The 24,249-nt window shown below is 42.4% G+C and overlaps 1 protein-coding gene across 1 annotated transcript in view; it reads left to right on the top strand.

Moving 5' to 3' along the window:
* SPTLC2 (serine palmitoyltransferase long chain base subunit 2) overlaps positions 1-20,307 on the top strand; it is a 101,853-nt gene extending 81,546 nt beyond the window's left edge. The window contains exons 10-12 of the mRNA XM_032846250.1: positions 11,345-11,480; positions 15,052-15,181; positions 19,962-20,307. Of these exons, the coding sequence (XP_032702141.1) occupies positions 11,345-11,480; positions 15,052-15,181; positions 19,962-20,081 (386 nt within the window). The 3' untranslated portion in view covers positions 20,082-20,307. The remainder of the gene's footprint in view (positions 1-11,344; positions 11,481-15,051; positions 15,182-19,961) is intronic.
* Positions 20,308-24,249: the final 3,942 nt, after the last annotated feature.

The raw sequence follows: 24,249 nt of genomic DNA, 5'->3' as shown, positions 1-24,249 counted from the left end.
TTCTAATTTATCAAAAGCATTAGTCCTAAGAAATTAATAGTTTGCCAGCATTACCGTATTTCATGGTCAGGTTTTCAGATTTGAGTGTTTCTTAGAAAACACAGTCTCAAGAGACTGTTTTTCTGTGAATTGATAATATTACGCTCACCCAGAGATGTTTTTAAGCTTTTTTAATCCCAAATTCACCTCTCTGGCAAACCCTTGTTCCTACTGCATTCCTACAGTAGCATCATTTTAACTTGTTCTCTGCTGAATATTTCTGTGCCCCATCACACGCTGATAATTCCAATTATAATGCCCCGTAGCTCTCCTAAAGTCATTTGTCCAGTAGGCAGTGGGAACCGGACTTGTTAGCATTACTTTGTGCCAGCCTTTCCTTAGTTTTTCCCTCTTGCAAAATATGTAGAAGAAAAACCCAATACTAAAATATCTAGGGAAAATGACTTTGTGAGAATGAAAGCAGATGCACAGGTGGAAAATAAATATTTGTATGGTTAGTATTGTCTGATTTGTGCCTTCATTCATGTGATTTTTTAAAAAGAGAAAGGAAGGGCCAGCCCCTTTATGCTTTCATTTCCTGCCTCTAGGCGAGGGCTTTAACTCCGTAAGTACTGTTTTCATAACACTTCCCCTGTCTTAGAAATTCCTGGAACACCCAGCACCAAAAATTTCAATATTTTTCCAGGTTTGTCTTAAATAACAAAGGCTGGCAGGAGAATACCTGAGACCACCCCATAATATCTAGATAATTCTGTGGGTGTGTGTGGGTGTGTGTGGGTGTGCATGTGTGTTTTAAGTAAAAGGGTGATTTTTTTTAAGCGTGATTATTATATAGTAGTTGGATATTTTTAAGATATAAATTGAGTTATCAGAAATTTAATCTCATTCCATTTTTTTAACTTCCTTTGATTTTCCAAGTATTTAAATGCTTATTTTTACTTTAAGTATTAACATTCCTACAATAACATGCACAAATCTTAGGCATACAGTTCAGTGAATACACACCTGTCTAACCACCACTCAGATCATGAGATTAGAACATTTCCAGTTTCCCAGAAGGCTATCTTGTGCCTCTTTCCAGTTTCCATTCCTCCTTGCTAAAGATAATTTCGACACTATTTTGACTTCTATCACTGTATATTAGTTTTGCCTATTCTTGAACTGCATATAAATAGAATCATCCATGCAATACATATTATCACTCTTTTGAATCTGGTATATATTATTCATCATTATGTCTTCTGAGATTTATGTGCACATTTGGGTGGAAAAATATGGTTCATTTGCATTGCTACCTAGTATCAAACAATAAATATTGTTAGAATATATTACTAGTTATTCATTCTGCTAATGGACATTTTTAGTCATTTCCTGATTTGGGCTGTTATTAAGAGTGGCTGTCTTGTATATATCTTATGGCACACAATTCTGTTCTGTGTTTGTACCTAGGAATGGAATTGCCAGGTCATAGAATAGACATATGCTTACATTCAGCATGTATTGCCATTTTTACAAAGTCTCAGTTCACAGTTTCACTAGTAACATCTTGAGCATTCCATAGTCTTGTCAACACTCAGTATAACCTTTCCAACACATTTTAATGTATTTAAAAACACATTTCTGGGGGGATTAGAGAGGGAAGAAACATTATTTATTCTTACTCAGATTAGGAGCTGTATCATTTATCTTAAATGTATTTATTCACTACTTGCTTTGCCTTGCCTTGTCAATCCAGCTCACTATTTTGACAATATTTACTGCATTCTACACAAGAAAAAAATGTACAAAAAAAGCAGAAAGAAGACCTAACCAAATGGAAAGGTATCTGTGCTCATGAGTCGGAGGACATAGTATTGTTAAGATGACAGTACTTCCGGGGCGCTTGGGTGGCGTGTTTAGTGTCTGCCTTAGGCTCCGGTCATGATCCCAGAGTCCTGGGATCAAGCCCCGCATCTGGCTCTCTGCTCAGCAGGAACCCTGCTTATCCCTGCCCCACTTCCCCTGCTGCTTGTGTTCCCTCTTTTGCTGTGTCTCTCTCTGTCAGATAAATTTTTTAAAAAATCTTAAAAAAAAACAAACAAAAAAACCTCTAAATGGATCAAGGGCCTAAATGTAAGAGCTAAATTTACAAAATTCTTAGAAGAAAACATAGATGCAAAACCTCATCACTGTGGGATTAGTCAGGGATTTCTTTCTTTCTTTTTCTTTCTCATTTTTTTTTAAGACTTATTTATTTTTGAGAAGGAGAGTATGTGCATCCAGGGGAGGGCAGAGGGAGAGGGGGAGAGAGTTTTAGGCAGACTCCTCGCTGAGTGCAGAGCCGCACTTGGGTCTCAATCTCCTGACCCTGAGATCAGTCAGGTGCTCGACCACCTGCATCATCACGGCACCAGGGCAGTGATTTCTTAGTTACAACACCCAAAAGAACAAGCAAGCAAGAAAAATAAATTGTCCTTCATCAAAGCTTTTGTTCTTTGAAAGACACCTCATCCAGAAAGTGAAATACAGCCCTCAGAATGGGAGGAATTTCTTAAATCATGTCTGATAAGAAAGAACGTTTACAACTCAAACTAAACAACACAATTAAAATGACCCAAGTAAAAAATGGGCAAAGAATTCAAATAGGTATTTCTCCAAAGAAGATACACAAATGGCCAATAAGTGCAAAAAAAGAGAAGGTATTCAAACCTGTTAGACATTAGAGATATGCCAGTGAAAACCACAGCAAACCACTTTACACACACTAGCATGGCTAAAATAAAAAAGACAGACAGTAACATCATTAGTGAGGATCCAAGAAATCAGAAAGCTCCCATGTTACTGATGGAAATGTTAAGTTGCCCAACCACTTTGGAAAACTAATATTTTTATTTCCAGTTCCTCACAAAGCAGACACCATAGAATTAGCGTATTACCCAGAATTCTCTTCCTAGGTATATTCCCAACCAAACTGAAAGCCCATGTCCACATAATAGCTTGTATGTGAATGTTTATAAGCAGCATTTTTCACGATAGCCAAAAAGTGAAAACAGCCCAGTGTGCATCAGCTGATGAGTGAATGAACAAATTGCAGTGTATCCATGCACAGACAGTGAAAAAAGAACAGAGTACGGATGCACGCTACAACACGGATGAACCTGGAGACCATCATGTTAAGTGGAAGGAAGAAGACGCAATAGGCCACATATTATATTTTTCCATTTCTATGAGACGTCCAGGCCAGGCAAATTCATGGAGACAAGAAGTAGGTTAATGAGAGAGGAAATGCAGACAGACTGCTAACGCGGATGGAGTTTCGCGGGGGGGGGGGGGGAATTATATACCAGTGATGGCGGCACAACTTTGTGACTATACTAAACACCTCTGAATTGTACATTGTAAAGGTGTGCATTTTGCAGACTGCGAATTACATTTCAGTTGAAGGAGGAGAAAAACTAAAGAGAGTAATGAGGGAGTACAATGATGATATAAGCTGTAATAATTTGGAACAGTCAATTAATGGAATAGAATTACAATTCCAGAAAGGTAAGGAAAGGGCCTGCTGAAGAGAGGCCCTACCTAACCATACAGTATTACCTTTTAATACACTGTTAATCGGTTAACTCGTACTGGGTTTTCCCATGTGTGATTTTATACTTTAAATATACCAGATTTCCCCACATGTATATCTTCCTCTAGATAGTTGGCAATTGACTCTAAGGGAGGTAAAAACATGCCCAAGATCTATATACAGCTAATGCATCTCCCACTTAAGTTTTAAGGCTAAAGAGAAAAGAAACCTATGCTCCCTCCCTGTGAAGAAATAACTTTAGGAACAATAGTAGTTCTCAACTAACCAAGAACTGTGCTGCCTTCCTAAGACACTTGGGAAACGTCTAGGGGCTTGTTTGGTTGTCCCAGTCTGGGCTGTGAGGAAGTGGTATTGGCATTGATCACCAAGGGGTCGGTGATTCTAAATGCTTTTCAGGACACTGGACAGCCTTGACCAAGAATTGTTAATGTTACTAGCAGTCTTACTAAGAAATACTGGCAATGGTTGACTGAAATTTTCAAGATCCCCCTCTTTGAAAGGTGGAACAGTATTAGAAATCCTAGAATGGAAATTTGGAAGTGTTACCAGTCAGGAGAACCAGTTCCAAACTCAGATCCGGCTCCTCACCACATGAAGATCGATGCTGGAGAGACAGGTGATGATGGGAAAGGAAAGGTTGCTTTATTCAGGAAGCCAGCAACCTGGGAAGATGGTAGACTAACGTCTCAAAGACCATCTTCTCCATCCAGGGCAAGGCCGAGTATTTTAAAAGGGAAGGCACGGGAAAGGGGAGGGGGGCTGCATGCAGGAGAAGCTGGTGTCCAGGCAGCTACTCCTGAGTGGACATGAGCCTGATGCCTGCTGGCCTCCTGGCAGCTGTTTTCAAATGGAGTCAGGCCTTATCTTCTGGGAAGGTTGAGTCCTTCACGCCTCAAAGCCAGTGGTCTCCAAAGCTCAACGAAAGTAAGTCAGGTCTGCTACAGGTCAAGGGACTTAGGTCAGGAAGCAAAGAATGCATAAGCTTGAAGCAATTCAGCCCTTAAGACCAGCTGGAGTGCTGTTGTGAAGGAGGATACAGGATGAACAGAAGTCTCTGGGCACCCCCTCTTTCCCTAGGAGCAGATGGACGGGGCCCAAGAATCCAGGAGCCAAGTGGCCTCAGGGGCAGGCACTCTCAGTGACATCATTTAAACAGTTACTCATTCTCCTTTTTTGTTCCTGTTAACTATGATTCCCGTATAAGACCTGCTTAATACAGAAGCTAGAGTGGATCAGTGAGCAGTGGTTAAGGATGTACGGTCTTAGAAACTAGAGGAACCAGTGGGGGCCCCAGGGTGGCTCCGTCAGTTAAGCCTCGGACTCTTGGTTTCAGCTCAGGTCGTGATCTTGGTCAAGAGATGGAGCCTTGTGTCTGGCTCAGTGCTCAGCAGAGACTGCCTAAGTTTTTCTCTCCCTCTCCCTCTGCTCTTCCCCACCTCTCTAAAATAAATAAATAAATCTTCAAAGAAAGAAAAGAAAAGAAAAAAAAACCTAGAAGAACCAGGGAGTCCAAATCCTGGTTCATCCGTTGGATGAACCAGGTGTTGGTTTGTTTCCTCAGCCACGGAATAACTCTGGAACCTGCTGGTTTCTAAAAGGGGAAGGAGAGCAACCTTCCTAAGTCTCTTCTTCCTCTCAGAAGTTACTGACGTAGGAAAAATGCCGTGGCTTAAGTATTGAGCATGAAAGGAATTTTGATTCTCAGCTGAGGTCTACTGGTCTCTTTTGAAAGTGTCATTGCGATTTTGCATCTGAGATCTTCTACCATGCAAATGATTGATGGTTCTCAAAACTGCTGTTATAACAATAGTTAAGGCAGATCTGGTTCCCTCTTCACCTCAGCCCAAAATACTTCCATGCTGGCAAGAGATTGAGCTGTTGTCCTAGCACGGGATTCAGATGTAGCACCATTAGTATAAGAGAATGCCAGTTTAGATTAATACGAATCAATATATTCTTGCATTCACTCATGGTAGACTGTAAGGTAGTATCTTATCAGGGGATAAGGCTGGATGGTAGTCGACATGGAAATATTTAGAGATATAGCAGCTGAAACGAAAAGGAAAGGGAAGAAGCCTTTATTGAGCCTGGCACTCTGTTTGCTATACTAGGTACTTTCTGTGCCTTGAACAGTACGAAGAGCTTCCATAATCACCATGGGAATAGCCTTTGAAAACGTAGTTTGCATGTGATCTCATTACCTGATACTATTTAAACATTTGTTTAAGAGATCTTTAAGATATAACCTCATTGTAGATTTCAGTGGCAACATATGCTTAACATAGCCAAAGTAATCCAACCACAGTAAACTATTGGAAAAAGTAACTTTCCAAGTAGCAAAACTGAGACATTTGGACAGAATATTAAACTAAAAGGTTGGTAGTTAAAGTCAGTTCTTAGACATAAGGTATTAAAGAGATAGTACATGGAAAAAAAAAAGATAGTATATGAAATATACACAATAATGTGTTTAATAGTATAAATTAGAACAAGGTGATGGGTAATATTTTTCCATATTTTATCCTGCCTTATGACCCTTACCTCACAGTTAATACTGAAAACTAATTGAAACCATTCTTGGGGGCTACCTGGTCTGTTTGGCGGACCCTCAATTAAGAAAACCCTTATCTGCTTTGAGATTATGACCTTTAAGAAGGGGGGAGTTCTTCAATTTCAAATTCTTCCAGCCCATTATAATTGATTGGAAAGTATAAGTCTGAAGAGTAGCAGTAATTTTATTTTATTTTTCCCAGGAAAGCAGATTATGTCAGCATATCCAGGAAATCTAAGGAGATTAGGAGCTGTATAATGGAGTATGATATGAGTTAGGGGACCAGCTCTGGTTGAACATCATTTCTATTTGTGTCCTTTATTTTGAAGATTTCAGTTAACACTGGAAATGTTATTTTTGAAGTTGCAGACTCAAACACTTTTTTTTATTATGTTATAAGTTATATAAAAGCTCATCAGCTAAATGGACAATTACATTGCTATTTAAGCAGGTGATGAGTACATGCTATATTTTTTGAAGCCTAAGTTCTGAGTAGTTAGCCCTAATGCCATTTAAGACAAAAATGTCTGCTGCCTTTTATATCCCCTTACTTTGTACATAGGTCTTATCCCGTTTTTTTTAACCAGTCCTGAGACTTTAGAAAATTTGTAGCTCACAGTCTTTATTCCTGTACTCACCAGCAGTGATTGCCGTTTGCTGGTCAGGCCGAGTTTATTGCAAGAACTGCTTTTCACTTGTCTCATACTTACCTGTGTCTCCTTAGGCTCATTCATCCCAACCCCCTTCATTTGCCAGTAAGTGCTGTTTTAAAAATAAGACTCAGATACTCCTACCCAATAAAGGGCTAAACACTTTAAAGTTTGAAAAATACCTGATTGCTTGGTGTGGTGTAGAAGAAAAGGCACTGACAGAATCAGAATATCTTGATCTGCCTCCAGAAAGAGAGGCCTTAGAGAAATAATTTAACATCCTTGCGCCTGTTTCTTTATGTGTAAAGTATAAACAGTACATTCTTTTACTATACCCATCTAAAAGCAGTTAGGATCAAATGAAATTGAGGTGTTAATTCTTTTTTTATTACTTTCATTTTATTTTTAAATTTTATTTCAATTCCAGTGTGACTAGCATGTTTAAATATATGTTTAGGAGAGAATTCTTTTTAATCTCACTTAATAGCTGCCAAGATGAAGGTCGGTGATCTCTGATGTCCATTAACATGTGAGTGGATAAACAAACAGAAAAATGGTGGTGTATCTTTACAAAGGAAAAATGTTCAATAATAATGGGGATGTATAAGTTGGAGATTTTAAATGCCTGTTCCCAGTGTCTTCAGGTTGTGGTATGTGAGTGTCGTTTTAGGTGTGTTTTCTTCTGGGACTCTTGTCGGGGAACAGGTGGTGATGAATAGTGAGACAGATGTTCAGATGTTCAGTTGCTTTCATTAAAGAAAACTTGCTTAGGAAGCCTGGGTGTCTCAGTGGGTTGAGGCCTCTGCCTTCAGCTCCGGTCATGATCCCAGGGTCCTGGGATCGAGTCCCGAGTCGGGCTCTCTGCTCAGCAGGGAGCCTGCTTCTCCCTCTCTCTCTGCCTGCCTTTCTGCCTGCTTGTGATCTCTGTCTGTCAAATAAATAGATAAAATCTTTAAAAAAAAAAAAAAAAGGAAAGAAAGAAAACTTGCTTAGAATGATATAGTAATTGGAAAAGTTAAGGTCTGAGGCACCAGGGTGGCTCAGTCAGTTAAGCTTCTACTTTTGGCTCAGGTCATGATCCTGGAATCCTCGGATCAAGCCCCGCGTTGTGCTCCCTGCTCACTGGGGAGCCTGCTTCTCCCTCTCCCTCTGCCATTCCCTCTGCTTATGCCTGCTCTCTCTCTCAAATAAATAAATAAAATCTTTTTTAAAAGGTGGGGGAGGAAAAGTTATGGTCTACATCCTTAAGATTTCTTTTTTTCCTTGATACTTTTCTGATATTCTTGGAATGAGAAAAAAAAAATTTTAAGTAGTTGGTTTATGATGAGAAAAAAGTAGCAAGTTGCAAAATAACAAAGTGGGTGCAGAAAAAATAATATATACTAATATGCAGGTGTATCACTAAATTTTTTAAAAAACCATCTTTAGGGGCGCCTGGGTGGCTCAGTGGGTTAAAGCCTCTGCCTTTGGCTCAGGTCATGATCCCGGGGTCCTGGGATCGAGCCCCGCGTCGGGCTCTCTGCTCAGCGGGGAGCCTGCTTCCTCCTCTCTCTCTCTCTGCCTGACTCTCCACCTACTTGTGATACCTCTCTCTGTCAAATAAATAAATAAAATCTTTTTAAAAAATAATAAAAAATAAAAAAATAAAAAAACATCTTTAATGAGATATCATTTATATACAGTACAGTTCACCAATTTTAAGTGTATAATTCCATGAGTTTTGACAAATGTATACAGTCAGGTAACCATACCACAATCAAGCGATAGAATATTTTTGTCACACCCGCCCCACAAAAGTTCCCTCCTACCCCTGTCCTGTCAGTCCTCTCTCCACTCCCTGGCAATCATTACTGTTTTCTGGATCTATAATTATGTCTTTTTTAGGATTTCCTATAAATGAATGCACACAGTGTGTAATCTTCTGTGTCGCTTATTTTGTGTAACAATGTTTTTGAGATTCATCAGCATTGTTGCATGTATCACTTTTCTGTTCCTTTTTATATATTTCCTTTCTCCCTTTATCATGCTTCCTCCACCATTCTGAATGTATGGAGGGCATTTACGATAGCATTTTGTATATCCTTGTCTGCCGATCCTCTGTTATTTCTGGTCCGTTTCTGTTGATGGACTTATCTCCTGGTTGATGAGTCATATTTTCCTGTTTCTTTGAATGCGTGGAATTTTTTATTGTCTGCCAGATGTAAATTTCACATTATTGGGGGCTGCACTTTGTTGTATTCCTTTAGGTAGTTTTGGACTCTGTTCTTTGAATCACTAGGATCCTTTCCAGACTTGCTTTTAAGGTTTGTCAGGATAGACCACAGCAACTTTTAGTCTAGAGCCAATTTCGTTCCACGACTAGTGTGATCTGAGGTCTTCCCATTTGGGGAGGTGAAAATACAAACTGTCACCAACTCCATATGAGCCTGGGAACTGTTGACTCTGGTGCTTCTTTCCCCAGCCCCTGGTGGTTTCTTCTCATGCGGAACAGATGGCACTCTGCCAAAGGCTCAGGGGGACCCTACTGCAGACCCCACACCTCTCTCTGCTCCTTTTTACTCTCCTGTATCCTGCCTGAGAAATCCTAGCCACCTTAGCATCCCCAACGCCAATCTCGGGTGTCCTCACCGGACCAGACTAGATTCCTCTCCCTGGGCAGCGGTCTGGGACCTGCCTCCAGCCAGTCAGGGAGCAATCCAGAGGCTCATGTTCTGTTTACCTTCTCCCCAACAGCACAGTCCGGCGCTGCCCATGGCCCGGTGTTTGAAAAACATTTTATATACATTTTGTTTTGTGTGCTCTGTCCAGTTTTCTCTTGTTGACAGCAGAAAGGTAAAATCTGGTCCAGGGTGCTCTATCCTGGCCAGAAGTGGAAGTCTCTTTTTTTCTAAATGTGGAGTGAGCATGTATAGGTATTTCTGGGGGGAAACTTGGGCACAGGGCTCATCAGTTCTCAGCATAAGGAAATGTAATGTACTTTAATGCTTGCTTTACTGTTGTGAGACAGGGCTCGTAACTGAGGTGGCGTTCCTCAGCGCTCACGGTGAGCCAGTTGAAGTCAACTTGAATTTATTTGCACAAAGTATCAACTTTGGGTTATGCGTAGCAGACTTATCTAGGGTAGCTTTTCGTCAGTGAATGGATGGATAAGTTGGTATTCTAAGGACGTTTGTTAGCCACCTGTATTTCTGACCAACTGAATAACTTATCTTTTGAATTTTATATTTGTATTTTGTAAAATGTGAATTTGTTGGCTCTCTAATATATGTGAGAAAATAACTGCGACCTTTCCTTGTCTGTGAGTATTCGTGGTCGAGAAGACCCTGAAACAGTTCTGGGCCCTTTGCAAGCTGATGTTTCAAATTTAGGCTTTCTCTTCAGAATGATTGTTTGGATGTCTTTTCATAGATTGATCTACCATAATGTCAGAACCCAGTCCCAATATTTAGTTAGTTAGGAGTTTAAGAAATGTTTGTTTTAACCATTTGTATTTTAGGGAAGATGAATAAACTAAGATTAAAAAGACGATTTTATGTTATTATGGGTACACTACTGTTGTCTGATAGAAGTTTTAGGAAGATGGTGACATAAAATCAAACTTTTTAAAAATACCATCCACATTGAAACCTTTTTTTTTTTTTTAAGATTTTATTTATTTATTTGACACAGAGAGAACGAGAGAGAACAAGCACAAGCAGGGGGAGTGGCAGGCAGTGGCAGAGAGAAAAGCAGGCTCCCCGCTGAGCAAGGAGCCTGATTCGGGGCTTGATCCCAAGACCCTGGGATCATGACCTGAACTGAAAGCAGCCGCTTAACTGACTGAGCCACCCACATGCCCTAAAATCAAACTCTTAAGAGGAAAATTTAGGGCTCTAATGGCTGTATATCTGATCGTATGTGTAAAATTATTTGCAGCGCGGTTCATTGGAAGGAATATTGAAGATAAGAGACCTAGTTCTTTTTTTTTTTTTTAAGATTTTATTTATTTATTTGACAGACAGAGATCACAAGTAGGCAGAGAGGCAGGCAGAGAGAGAAGGGGAAGCAGGCTCCCCGCTGAGCAGAGAGCCCGATGTGGGGCTCGATCCGAGGACCCTGGGATCATCCGAGCCAAAGGCAGAGGCTTTAACCCACTGAGCCACCCAGGCACCCTGAGAGACCTAGTTCTAGTCTCACCTTATCACCATGTCACTGCAGGCTAGTCGCCACCTTTGTGAGAGTCACCTTTGTGAGAGTCACCTTTGTGAGAGTCACCTGATCTATGAAATGAAGAGAACGACTGTGAAGGGATGGTAGAGTGAAAATGTTTAAGGATGCTAACGTGCCAAGACAATGCTAATCGTTGAACTTCATTTTGTACGTTATTACAAAATCTGCCGGGAACACCTACTGTGACAAACCACAAAGCAAGATTTGTTTATATTCCCTACAGTTCGTTATGTGAAAATATTTTGTGTTAGAAATGAGGAACCGAACACAGGGCTGATTGATAAAATGGAGATGGATTGCTGTCTTTTTTCCACTGCTTTTTTCTTAGTATTACTTTGTGTTTTCTTCTTTATGATTTTCCAGGCAAAGAGTGTATCCAGCAGTTAGCTGAAAACACGAGGTATTTCAGGAGGCGGCTGAAAGAGATGGGCTTCATCATCTATGGGAATGAAGACTCCCCGGTTGTGCCTCTGATGCTCTACATGCCGGCCAAAATTGGGTATGTTCTGATGCAGGCTACAGGCCGGCCTCAGTAGACTTAGGGCTCCTGTGATGTTAGACTCAGGCTTGTGTATTTTGTTGGGAAATATTATCTGGGCCTCACTATGTTAACCGTCGAGGTTTGCTAGAAATTCCAAATTAGTGGATTCCGGGTTAGTGGATTCTAATTTGTAAGACATGTTAACTTGTTAGTCTTTCATTAAACATATTGAGTTTAACGCTCTCTTCTAGGAGATTGGGATAGATCAGTGGACAGAACACAGATAGAAAAATCCCTGCCCTTGGGGAGTTTATGTTCTAATGGGGCAGGAGTCAGACAAATGTAGTAAAAAAGTTACATAATTTGTTAGAAGACGTTACATGTTATGGGGAAAAGTAGAGCAGGATATGGGGGTTGAGTGTCCCGTGGGCAGGCAGATGACGGTATGAAACGGGGAGGTCAGTGGGGAGCGAGGGGGCGGGGAAGGGAAAATGACATCTAAGCTTGAAGAAGCAGAGTTAGCCACTTGGAGAGAGAAGTTCTGTGCGGAGGCCGGAACAAAGGAACATGCTTACCCGACTGAGGAATAGCAAGAAGGTGCGTGGAGCCGAAACGCAGTGCCCCAGGGCTGAGTGGGGCTGCGAGGTCAGGGCGTGCGGTTGCGTGGCTACCCAAGGTGCAGCCTACACCAGTTTCTTCGGTGTGTGCAACTCACGTATATCAGAAAGCCTTGCCCTGGAACAGCTTCCAGTCGTTTTGAGAGCTCCGGGTGTCACCAAACCAGAAGACATTTGAAGAGTAATAGGTAGTGAGCAAATATAATTACTTGCAAATCAAGTGTATGCGAAACTGCGTCAGAAAGGTAAAAGAAAGGAGTTACCTGCTTAGTGTAGACTCAGTTAAAAAAAGAAAAAAAGAAAAAACCACACATCTTTTCAGATTTGTGAGTTTTGACTGGATCTTAAATATAAAATTGGATGAGGATCGTTTCTCAGGTTTAATGGAATTCATTAAAGGAGCAAATATTTTTATTCATCTTTGAATCCCCAGGGCCCACCAGAGTCCCTGGCAGTTAGAGGCACTCCATAAATATTCATCGAAGTGGATCTCTAGGAGGGGAAACTAAAGCCTAGAAGTCGGGTGATTCCAAAGATGATAAGAGGGCACTTGGGAGAAGGTGGCCGCTGAGGGAAAAGGAGTTCAGTTTTCAACAGGAAGGCATATGCGCATTTGGTCTTCAGAAGCAGTGGAGAGTATGAACCAAAGCAGAGGTGTGTGTAGGGTTTTCTCTCCTTTAAATGGAATTATCATAAGTAAACAAAGAGTGTCTGATCTGGAGGACTTACTCTAGAACTGTTTCTTTAGAGAGAACTGGGTCTAACCTGCTCTACAGGGGAAGCTAATGTGTGCATTATAATTAAGATTTACAGAGGGTGAGGCAGACAGAAGAAAGAACTAGACCATTTGGGAGGGTCCGCTGAAGATGCAGGGTGGTCGGGGTCAGAGGAAGTACTAGAAAGAGTGGGGGGGAAGGCTGGCATTTATGTAATTAGTCACTCAGGTAATTAAAATGGGGTGGGGGATTTCTTATTCTCAAACAAATGCTTTAAAATGCTCAGGGAAGGGGTACCTGGCTGGCTCAGTTGGAGGAGCATTGATCTCTTGATCTCAGGGTTAAGTTCAAGCCCACATTGAATAGAGATTACTTACATAAACTTAAAAAACAAACAAACAAAAAATAACAGCCTAAGGGAATAGTCAAGAAACAGCATAATTAGCAAATAAAACATACATGAAGTTAGAATTGTGTCATTTAGACAAGATACGGATATGGAGTAAGGTCCCATGCCACCGGTTTGGTCTGGGGTGGGGAGTGAAACAAGATTTGTAGAGTCTGGGCAGTCAGCTGAAGCCTGGGGATGAGGTTGCCTCACAAAACCAAAGGAAACCCTAAATTCCAAAGACAGCTTAACATTCAAGTCAGTCAAAAAAATACCTGGTCGGGGCACCTGGGTGGCTCAGTGGGTTAAAGCCTCTGCCTTCGGCTCAGGTCATGATCCCAGGGTCCTGGGATCAAGCCCCGCATCGGGCTCTCTGCTCAGCAGGGAGCCTGCTTCCCGCCCCCTCCCCGCCTGCCTGCCTCTCTACCTACTTGTGATCTCTGTCAAATAAATAAATAAAATCTTAAAAAAAAAAATACCTGATCTTTGGGACACCTGGTTGGCTCAGTCGGAGGCACATGTGACTCTTGATCTCGGGGAGGTGAGTTCAAGTCCCGTGTTGGGTATAGAGATCAGTGAAATAAACAAACTTAGGGGGAAGAAAAGAAGTGCCTGGTCTAGAGCTAATGCTAGTCGGCCATTCTGCCCCCAGAAAGAAGTCAGTGTTACAGCAGATCCTCTCCATCCTTAATCTTTTTTTTTTTTTTAAGACGTTATTTATTTATTTGTTGGAGAGCACTACCAGGGGGAGCAGCAGGCAGAGGTAGAAGCAGGCTCCCTGCTCAGCCGGAAGCCTGCTTCTCCCTCTCCCTCTGCCTGCTGCTCCCTCTGCTTGTACACTCTCTCTCTGTCAAATAAATAAATAAAACTTTTAAAAATTTAAAAAAAAGAATTATTTAAACTGCCAAACTTAACATTTCAAGGACAGGATTTTAAACTCATGTTCATTTTGAAGCCTCTGAACCACTCTTACGTGTCAGAACACTTCAAGGCTGTAACGGCAAATTAGTTTAGGCAAGCTCTGTCAAAAATAGGTCTCTGACAACTATATTCTTCACCTTCGTGAAGGAGACCATTTGGGAGAAGACCACTCCAGGATTGAATTGAAGAAGTCTGGCAATTTTTTTTTTTTTTTTAAGATTTATTTATCCATTTGAGAGAGAAGGTGCGTGTGTGTGTGTGTGTGTGTGTGTGTGAGAGAGAGAGCCTGAGTGCACGAGCCAGCAGTGGGGAGGAGCAGAGGGAGAGGGAGACAGGCTCCCTGCTGAGCATGAAGCCTGATGCAGTGCTCCAGTGTGGGGCTCAATCCCAGGACCCCGAAGTCATGACCTGAGCCAAAATCAAGACTCAGCTGCCTAACCGACTAAGTTACCCAGGTGCCCCTAAGTCTGGCAGTTTTTTTTAAAAGATTTTATTTATTTATTTGATTGAGAGAGATCACAAGTAGGCAGAGAGGCAGGCAGAGAGGGGGTGGTAAGCAGGCTCCCCATTAAGCAGAGAGCCCGATGCGGGGCTCGATCCCAGGACCCTGAGATCATGACCTGAGCTGAAGGCAGAGGCTTAACCCTCTGAGCCACCCAGGCACCCCGAGACAATTTTAACTTAAAAGAAGTTAGAAGAGATTCCTAATGTCTTTGTTATTAGAATGTTATTAATAATATAATGTTATTATATAATTATATACTATAATTAATAATAATAATGTTATAAATAATAACATTAAAATGTTATTAAGAAGATCATAAGGAAAAGACATGTCCTAATGTCTGTATCACCTAAGAGTTTAAATCATTCAGGACCACAAGACCTTTGTGTTGTGGTTTATTACTCTTCCTGTTTATTACTCTTACCCTGTTTTCCCCTCGCAGCGCCTTTGGACGGGAGATGCTGAAGCGGAATATCGGCGTAGTTGTGGTGGGATTTCCTGCTACTCCAATTATTGAGTCCAGAGCCAGGTTTTGCCTGTCCGCAGCTCATACCAAAGAAATACTTGACACTGTAAGTAGACACTCTCACCTTGATGTAAATATATCTATGCTACGGAGGCCTGGATATCAGATGAAATTGATCATCTGCTGATCCTGAAGTTCTTTAAGCACCTGAGGTATTAATTGGTAAAATAGAGGAGGGAGTATGCGGTGCTGCTTAAAATATTGCTAATTACCACCACCACCACCCCCGCCCAAAAAAGCAAAACCATTAGCATTGCCCACTAGACCCTGTGTGATCAGGGCTGTGGGGAATTGATGGCTTCGTCTCATTCCACGCTTACCTTTATTATGGCCTCTACAACCGTCTCACTCTCTTTGTCCTCGAGCTGTTTCTGCTACAAGCCTTCTTACATATTGTTCTGTCTCTCCAGAATTTTCTCTCTTGAGTCCTCTCTCTCCTTGGCTGGCTGACTCCTACAGATTCTTCCCATCTCCACTTAAAGGAAACTTGCTCGAGGGTGTTCCCCAGTCCTCTTGCTTGCCATTTCCTTGGACTCTTAAGATTCTCCCTTAGTAAATCCTTCCCATCTGGAATTATTTGATGGCAGTCTTCTCTACTGGATAAATCTTGAGGGCAGAGACTACGTCTCTTTTGCTTGTTCTATATCTCCAGGATATACCACAGCCAGGCATGTAGGAAGGGCTCCTAATTATTGAATTTAATTATGGTCTCTTAATTCTTACATTGTGATAGTCTCTTAACGTGCTATTATTTCACATCCAAGACTTTAAATAAGTATTGCTTTCTGGGAGTTTATAGAATTCTAGAATGCAATATCTGCATAAAATTATGGTTGAACTAAACAACACGAGGGGGTGGTGTAGGGGAGCTAACACGCTGCCCCATCCCAAAGTAAAAAAAATCTACATGTAACTTTTGCCTCTCCCAAAACTTAAGTATAGTCAGCTGGAAGCCTTACTGTTATCACAGACAGGCACTGAACACGTATTTTGTAAGTTAGGTGTATTATATACTGTAAGTTATATGTATTATATACTGTAGTCTTACAATAAAATAAGTTGGAGAAAAGAAAATGTTATTAAGAAGATCGTAAGGAAAAGACATTTATAGTACTGTATGTATTGAAAAAATCCACATATAAGTGGACCCACACACAGTTGAAACCCTTGTTGTTCGTGGGTCAGCTGTGGTTGCCAGAAGTACCCACTGATTCATTGGAGAGTTACTAATCTTGAAGAGTATGAATACGTGTTAAGGGTTTGTTGTAGCAGTCGAATTCACATGTTTATTTCTGGGCCTCGGAAGACTGATTTTTCGTCCTTATTTCTGTCAAACAAAACTTGCGCAAGTACGAGCTGTTCTTCATCACATCCTGACCCTGGAAAATTGGATTCCGTTTATTATTGCTGCTGTATCTTCCTTTTCTTTTATTTGGATTGTGCCTTTCAGCTTTTCTTCCATTCTCTTCTACTTAGATGTTCAGAAGTTTGTCTTGCCTTCAAAAAAAAAAAGTTTATATGGGACCGTTATGGGGCCCCAGGTAGCAAAAACAGTATGGAGAGAGAGAATCTAAGTTGGAGGGGTCAGACCTCCCGGGTATGAAACTTACTGCCAAGCGGCTGTAGTCAAGGCAGTGGGGCACTAGCGTGAGGACAGACGTGAGGCCAGTGCTGGAAGAGGACTGAGAGGCCATGAATACACTTGGTCATCTGTGGCCACTTGATTTGCCACAGGAGAGCCCAGACTCATTAGGAGGGAAAGAATAGTGTCTTCCACGAACGGTACCAGGCAGCTGGATAACCGCATACAAAAGCATGAAGTGGGAGCCCTACAACATGGGTGAACCTTGAACACATCATGCTAAGTAGAAGAAGCCAGGCACAAAAGACCACATTATGAAATGTCCAGAATAGGCAAATCCATAGGGTCAGAAAATAGACTGGTGGTTGTCAGGGCTTGAGGAAGACAGGGAGAAGGATGTGAGTATGGGGTTCCTTTTTTTAAAGTGATAATACTTTAAGATTAGATACTGATGAAAATTGTACACCTCTGTGAATATACTAAGAAGGTGACTTTAATGGCAAGTGAATTGTGTCACAATGAAATTTATTTTTAAAAATGAGAAAGGCAGAGTTATCGATCAGCTCTGGGGCACAGCTATCCTAGAATAGTTTCTCATTCAAGGACCAGACTCCACTCTTACGATTTTACATGATTTTTCCCCTAAGAACCCATCTCACCCTGGGATCCGGTGGTTGAGTGTAGATGTTTTGCTAACAGATGGCAATACTTGCAACGGTCCCTTATTCCTACTCAAACCAGGTGACCCACATAATGGCCAACTAGCCGTGTCTAGTTACAGTTCTATGTAAATAAAACCTATTTATCTGAAATATTTGTTATGGGATCAGAGGAAATCATGGACTCTAGATCCCTTTAGGCTACTGTGAGTTTTTCTATTCATTTTCTTTTTTACATCAATGAAAAAAATATTCTAAAGTCGGAGTTCATAAATGTCTTTCACTTTGTGATCTTAGTAAGTCATGTGTTGTTTTAAATTAATAAATCCTGTATCAGAGGTCAGGGGATAAATGGTTAATGGGTTCCTCCCAGCTGAAATTCAATCCTAAATTGTTTCCATATAGAGCTTTCAGTTAAACCTTTTCTCAAAGATACCACTTTTTTTTTTTTTAATTTATTAGAGAGAGAGCACAAGCAGGGGAAGCAGGAGAGGGAGAAACAGGCTCCCTGCTGAGCAGGGAGACCGGTGTGAGGCTCGATCCCAGGATCCTTGAATCATGACCTGAGCCAAAGGCAGCCACTTAATGACTAAACCACCCAGACACCCCTTAGGTCCAGCTCTTAATTTGCTTTCTATATTTTCCACATTTGGAATGAAGAATGTTTTCTTATGCCAGAATAAATAAGGAATGCTATTTATTGGTGAGATTTTTTTTCTCTCTACAAATGCTTTTTTCTTTTTTTTTTTTTTTTAAGATTTTATTCATTTGAGAGAGAGAGAGAGAACGAGCGATGGTGGGGAGAGAGAGAGAAGCAGACTCCCTGCCAAGCAGGAAGCCCAATATGGGGCTCTATCCCAGGACCCCAGAGATCAAGACCTGCACTGAAGGCAGATACTTAACCAACTCACCTACCCGGGCACCCCTACCTACAAACATTGATTTTTTTTTTCTTTTTTTAAAAGATTTTATTGAATTATTTGACAGCGAGAGACAGTGAGAGAGGGAACACGAGCAGGGGGAGTGGGAGAGGGAGAAGCAGGCTTCCCGCTGAGTAGGGAGCCTGATGCGGAGCTCGATCCTAGGACCCCAATATCATGATCTGAGCCAAAGACAGATGCTTAACTACCGAGCCACCCAGGTGCCCCCCAAACGCTGATTTTTAAGTTAAATTTAGGGGCACCTATGTGGCTCCGTCAGTTTAGTGTCTGTCTTGATTTCAGCTCAGGTCACGAGATGGAGCCCACGTTGGGCTCCATACTCAGCAGAGAGTCTTCTTGAGGATTCTTTCTCCCTCTGTCCCTCCCCTGACTCATTCCCTCTCTCTCTCTCTCAAATCTTTTTCAAAAAGATCAAAGTTAAATTTAAGAACACAGAAATATGTCTTTTACTAATACTCAACTGACTGACTCCTGTTATAAAGTAGAAGGTGTGCATTTTCATATGAAATTATGACCATAAGGGTGGACAGAAGATGTCTGTGATGTGATGGGAAATTGGAGAGAGCCCTGTCTCCAAAGCTAAGGCCCTGCACCCTGGATTTGTCACATTATCCCCTGGGTAACGTCCCCAGACTCAGAAGGAGTGAATGACAGGGCTGGAGAGACGCTGTGGAAACTGCATTGTGTGGCCTGCGTGAGGTGCTTTTATTGAAAAGCCTTAGAACCTAGGATTATACTATTTTTACAGTCTTCCTCGGATTTCTCCAAGAAGTATCTGGGGCTTCGAGTGTCCCTGTCCTTCTATTGGATTTTTCCTGAGAAATCGTGAACACATATCCCCTTCTTGTATTGGGATCTTCTGTTCTGACCCTCTGTGCCGCGGTTTGGAAAGGTTACCTCTGTGAGCTGATGGGTGTTGCAATCAGGAAGAGACTTTTCATTTCTTGACTTTTCATTTCATAACTTTTCGTAGTGCTTGAATTTTTTTGAAAAACCAATGAGCAGGTTTTATAAGAAAGAAAATTATACTGAGATAAGTAGTTTTTGATGGGAAGATACGACGATCTCTCAAGGTTAGGATTTTAGAGTTCGACTCCTGCCTGAGTTGAAGTCCTGGCTCCGCCCATTCTTGCTCCTGCACCCCCACCCTGTCCATGACCTACCCAGTCTCCTAATGGCTTCCCCGCTTTCTTAGTAAGTCTGATCCGCGGTGCACCATGAGGGCTCGTGGCTCTCGTCACCTTGTGCCTTGGACGCATCTCAATGCAGACTTCCCATCGGTTTTTTGTTGTGAAATAGAAGCTGTGAGGACTGAAGTATGAGAGGACAAAGGACTGTGGTAGCCAGCCTGGCAAGTGCAAGGCGCATGTTCCTTTTCTCCTCCGTATAGCAGACTTCGGTGAACGCTGCCCTTTACCCTGCGTAACTGCTCTTCACAACCCGTTAGTCATGACTGGCCTGACGTCCTTGCTCAAAAAGCAGCTCTTTCCACAGCTGTCCTATAGTCTGATCAGAGTTAATGCACTAGACATACACGGTCCCGCAAGAGGATAATATTGCCACGAATGTTTTTAGAAACGTTAACGCACCAGGCGTGCCTGCGTCCTGCTGGCTCCGACTCACCTCCACTCCTCTATGTTTTAGGCGCTCAAGGAGATAGATGAAGTTGGGGACCTGTTGCAGCTCAAGTACTCCCGTCATCGGTTGGTGCCCCTGCTGGACAGGCCCTTTGATGAGACAACCTACGAAGAAACAGAAGACTGAGCCTTTTTGGTGCTCTCTTGGAGGAACTCTCCCTCACCCAGGACAGTGTGTGGCCTTTCTGAGCCAGTTCCAGGAACCATATTTCTGTGGCCATCTCACGCAAAAGACATTTCTAAATGGCATTTTGTAAATAGTAAACTGCTTCACATTCTTCCTTTGCTACAGTTCACCTTTAAAAAAAAAGAGGTGATCCACTCTACTTTTTTGTCCATTAAAAATGTTTTATTTTACAACTCTCCTTCTTATGACATCACGCTGACCCTAGCTTGGCCCTGGCTAACCACACAGGCCGTTAGCCTTTCCTTGCCACCTGCAGACTCGGCTCACCCACAGCTCCCGCTGGCCCCACCACCGCAGCCTCCAGACTCACCCAGCCCTCCTCCCCAGGGAGCAAGTGCCTTCCACTTACTTCCAGTCCAGGCGTCAGAGGCTGCCAACCTTGGAATCCTTACTAAACCAGTCAGGTATTCAACCAAAGTGTTCTCCCTTTTGTCCGAAGTTGAGCTGTTTAAGGAAAACCGTGAACACTAACATTGCTAAAAACCGCCCCTTGTCGTGAACTCCCCCTGGCCAGGAGCCTCCCAAGGTTTCGCCCTTGTTCTGGTCACCGGGTGATTTCTTTTTTCACCATCAGATACTGATAATGGTCACTGTCTGAGATGTATGTCCAGTTTCTGGGTTTTTCTAAGCTCTAAACTAACCTGCTATTTAAAATGCTGGAATTGTTCAGAAAGCACCCGCATCCACCCTGGCCAGACGCTTGTGGGCCAAAGGGACGGAGCTGGGGGACTGAGCTGGCAAACGCCTGTGCTTGCTTCCTACTCCGCTTTCTACTCTTCAGAACTGTGACCGCCTCTGCCTGGGTCTGGGTCCAGATCAGGATTTAAACTGATAAAGGAAAATGTTGGTAAATCCCGTGCTCAGAAATCATTCGTCATGTTCCTGTTTAAGGATTAAAGTTATTAACTTACCCGTTTTAGAAGCTGACCCATTTAAACGTTACTCTTCTGAGTGCTAGTTCTTTACTTTTAATGTCCTAAGACAATTCTAATCTGGCATCTGGGGTTTAGGGTCTCTTCCCCCACCACCACCACCCTAAGAAATTCTGAACACATTATCTCTTTGCTAAACTGGGATCCTCTATTTTGACTCTTTTCATACTAAGTGAGGGGACTTGTTTCAGAGAGCTTTATAAAACTGCTTGACCAAAGAACAAATCTGAAAACCACCATGTTAAAGCTCTTCCTTTTTTCTGTTGACCAAAGCCTAAGTGAAGAGAATTTTTGACATTATTACGCCCACGACCAGCTTGTCTTCTAGTAGCCATCGGAGTAGTACGGGGGAAGGCTCGGGAACAGCATGGAAGAGCCCTGTGTGAAAGTAGCTTTGCATGTCTCTCTTTTTGGAATCCCTCCTTGGGTTAGTAGAGATTCTCCTGTGCTCCTTGTCTTCAGCTGCGGGGCTTGTTCTGACACATGCAGTGGAGATGGGGAGCGACAGGACTGTCGGTGAGGGTTTGCTTTGCTGTCTTAAGTTCTCTTCAGTCACTCTCAGCATCTGAGAGCCTTCGGCCTTTAAAATATTCCAAGGTTCTGTTTTACCTTTTTTAAAGACTAGAAAAGGGTGAATCAAAGAACCAAATAGAAATGCAGGGACTGTATTTAGCATGGACAAACTGAAGTAAAAAAGAGACATTGTGGTAACTAAGTCACTAGCCCTGTAGAATAAGATACATCGCAAACCTTCGAATCTCGTTCCTCACCGTAAAACCCTACTAGAACACCAGATAGCTTTTGCACTGCAGTCACTTACCAAATGGTGTAGGGTTTGCAAAAGTCCCAAAGTTCAAGCCATGAACTTCACCTTGCTACTCTTTTTACTTCAGCTTGCATGGAGTCACTGCAATTTCAAATGTCAATATGGGCATTTAAATATATCATAAATATATATATATGTATGTATGTATGTATATATATATGTGACATATATTTGCTGGTGCAAAGTTATGTCAGAATAAATGCAGTTAAGTTACAAGTTTATTTTGAAGAGAAAAAACTGTGATCCACACGGGATCTCTGCTTTCTGGAGGACAAAATGTTCTACATGCTGGTTGTCTCTCAGAAACATATAGATCTAGGGTCCAGTCATATCACAGGCATCATTATTTAACAAAGCACTGGGGGACATGTAGATGTATATAAATATAGTCACTGGGAATGAGTAGACCTAAGTATTGTGTCGTGCATGGTTGAAGGTCGCCTGGGTCATGAGTCGGATGGGATGCACACAGGTGTCCGCTCACGTTACCACCAAAGCGGATAGTCGGAGTCAGTCAGTAGAGATGTGACTAATCCTTACCATTTTTTCTCATCCCTCTTTCTCTTTAGCATTGCCTTTATCCATTTCCGCCTTATAAGACCTTTTTCGGCAGATCACATCAGAAACCAGAAACTTCTAACTAGGAGACATCAGAATCACAAAGAATGGATCAAAAGGCAGTGGCAGACTCTCCTCCCACATTTATTTGAAAAGTTTTACCCTAAAATATGGCATTCACTCTACAGTAAGTAAATAGTTAAAGAGTATGTTCAGGGGCGGGGTCCTTGGAGCACTTTTAACTTTTCCCTTTGCTCTGGAAAATTTCTTCCCTTTAAAAATTATCCTAGTCCCCAGAACCCTAAAGTCCTGCTTGCTTGTTTGAAGAACTTGACATCTCAGTCCTATAGTTACTATCTTAAACTTTCACGACAGGGTGAGGGCTTCTGATGGTGAAAACATGCTTCTTCCTGAAGGAGTCACGGAAGGTGAAGAGAAACGCCCCTGTAAAGGGCTGCGGGTTGTAAGCAAACAATGAGTCATGGAACCACTACATCAAAAGCAAAGCAACGGCTGAGGGCTGTGTGTTTGCTAACGCCCTTTCAGAAGCCCAGGGATGAAATACTGTGCCAGTGACTTGTCCCTGTCATCCCTCTGTCCTGCATTTGGCCTTTCTTTGTACCTTCCCATTCTTGAGTTTTAGAATGTCAATGGAGAACACCTAGACGGTGATGCTGTGTTTGGAGGATCACTGGGTCAGATACCCTGTCCTGGGACACCCAACCCTACATTTCCGGAGGAGTCTGGGGACTTCTTTCTTCCCTACTTGAGGGAGCCTGTATCTAAATTTGTTAGGACTAGTCCCGTCTAGCTGAGTTTTTTAGTGTTTAATATGCTTTGCTTCATTTCTATTAGTGAAAACCAGGAGGAAGAGTGGCTCACGTGGAGAGATTTCCTGGCTTCTTAGGGAAGGGGGGGAAAGCGATGCTATCTACCGCTATGTGCCTCTTTCTCCCCCCAACCCTCCTCCCCATCCAAACTGATGAGGCTCTCCGGCCCCTAGTCATCCTGGATTGGGAAGCAGCATAGGACCGCTAGTCCGGCCATAGGCTGTGGAGAAAAAGAATGTGGATAGTTCTTATTTTGTAAGAATTTATAGATACAACTGACTGGCTCCGGGTTCTCTTGTATGAAGAACTGCTGTGACTAATTCCCAGAGTGTCTTTCCTTTCCTGGTGTTCGAGGTAAGCCAAGATGGGCTTTCATCTCTGCTGGTTGTAAGCTGTGTGGTCAGCAAAGGGGGAAGAGCGTAGGGGCTTTTCCTTCAGAAGGTCTGTCTTCACGAAGATCAGCACTACTGAGCCTTTCTCCCAGGTGAACTCGGCATCGCCCAAGGGGGTGAGTGAAGGGGGAGTTACGAAAATCAAATGATTCTTCGTGGCTGTCGAGCAGTTCCTGGCTCAAATGCAGCCCCAGAACCTAAAGGTCTGCAGCTACCTGCTTATCATGGAAGCTCAGTGCTCAGCCGGCAGGCATCTCGATCCGTTAACCAGCTAATCAAAATACCTTCCACGTGGATAGAAGTGTATCTTATTCTCTGCTCAACTTTATCCACAAGAAATGTAGTGTTTAGGCCCCTACCCAATTACCATGTGCCCAGATAACCTAATTAGGAAAAGGTTGCCCTTTTTGTCATTTCCAGTGACTTCTGTTCTCCAAGCACCTTTTGCTTTAGGTGGAGTCTTTTGGGGGCGGCGGGGAGTGGGAAGGCAAAGGAGTTAGCTTTCGGACATACCGAAGTTGTTGATTCTAGTCTTCTCCAGCCTGGAGGCATTCTCAGTCGGGCCCCCGG

This window comes from Lontra canadensis, unplaced genomic scaffold (genome assembly GCF_010015895.1).
Source record: "Lontra canadensis isolate GAN:19392208 unplaced genomic scaffold, GSC_riverotter_1.0 scaffold173, whole genome shotgun sequence".
Lineage (NCBI taxonomy): Eukaryota > Metazoa > Chordata > Mammalia > Carnivora > Mustelidae > Lontra > Lontra canadensis.
Note: the sequence above shows the minus strand (reverse complement) of the source record. Positions and strands in the feature narration are given on the sequence as shown.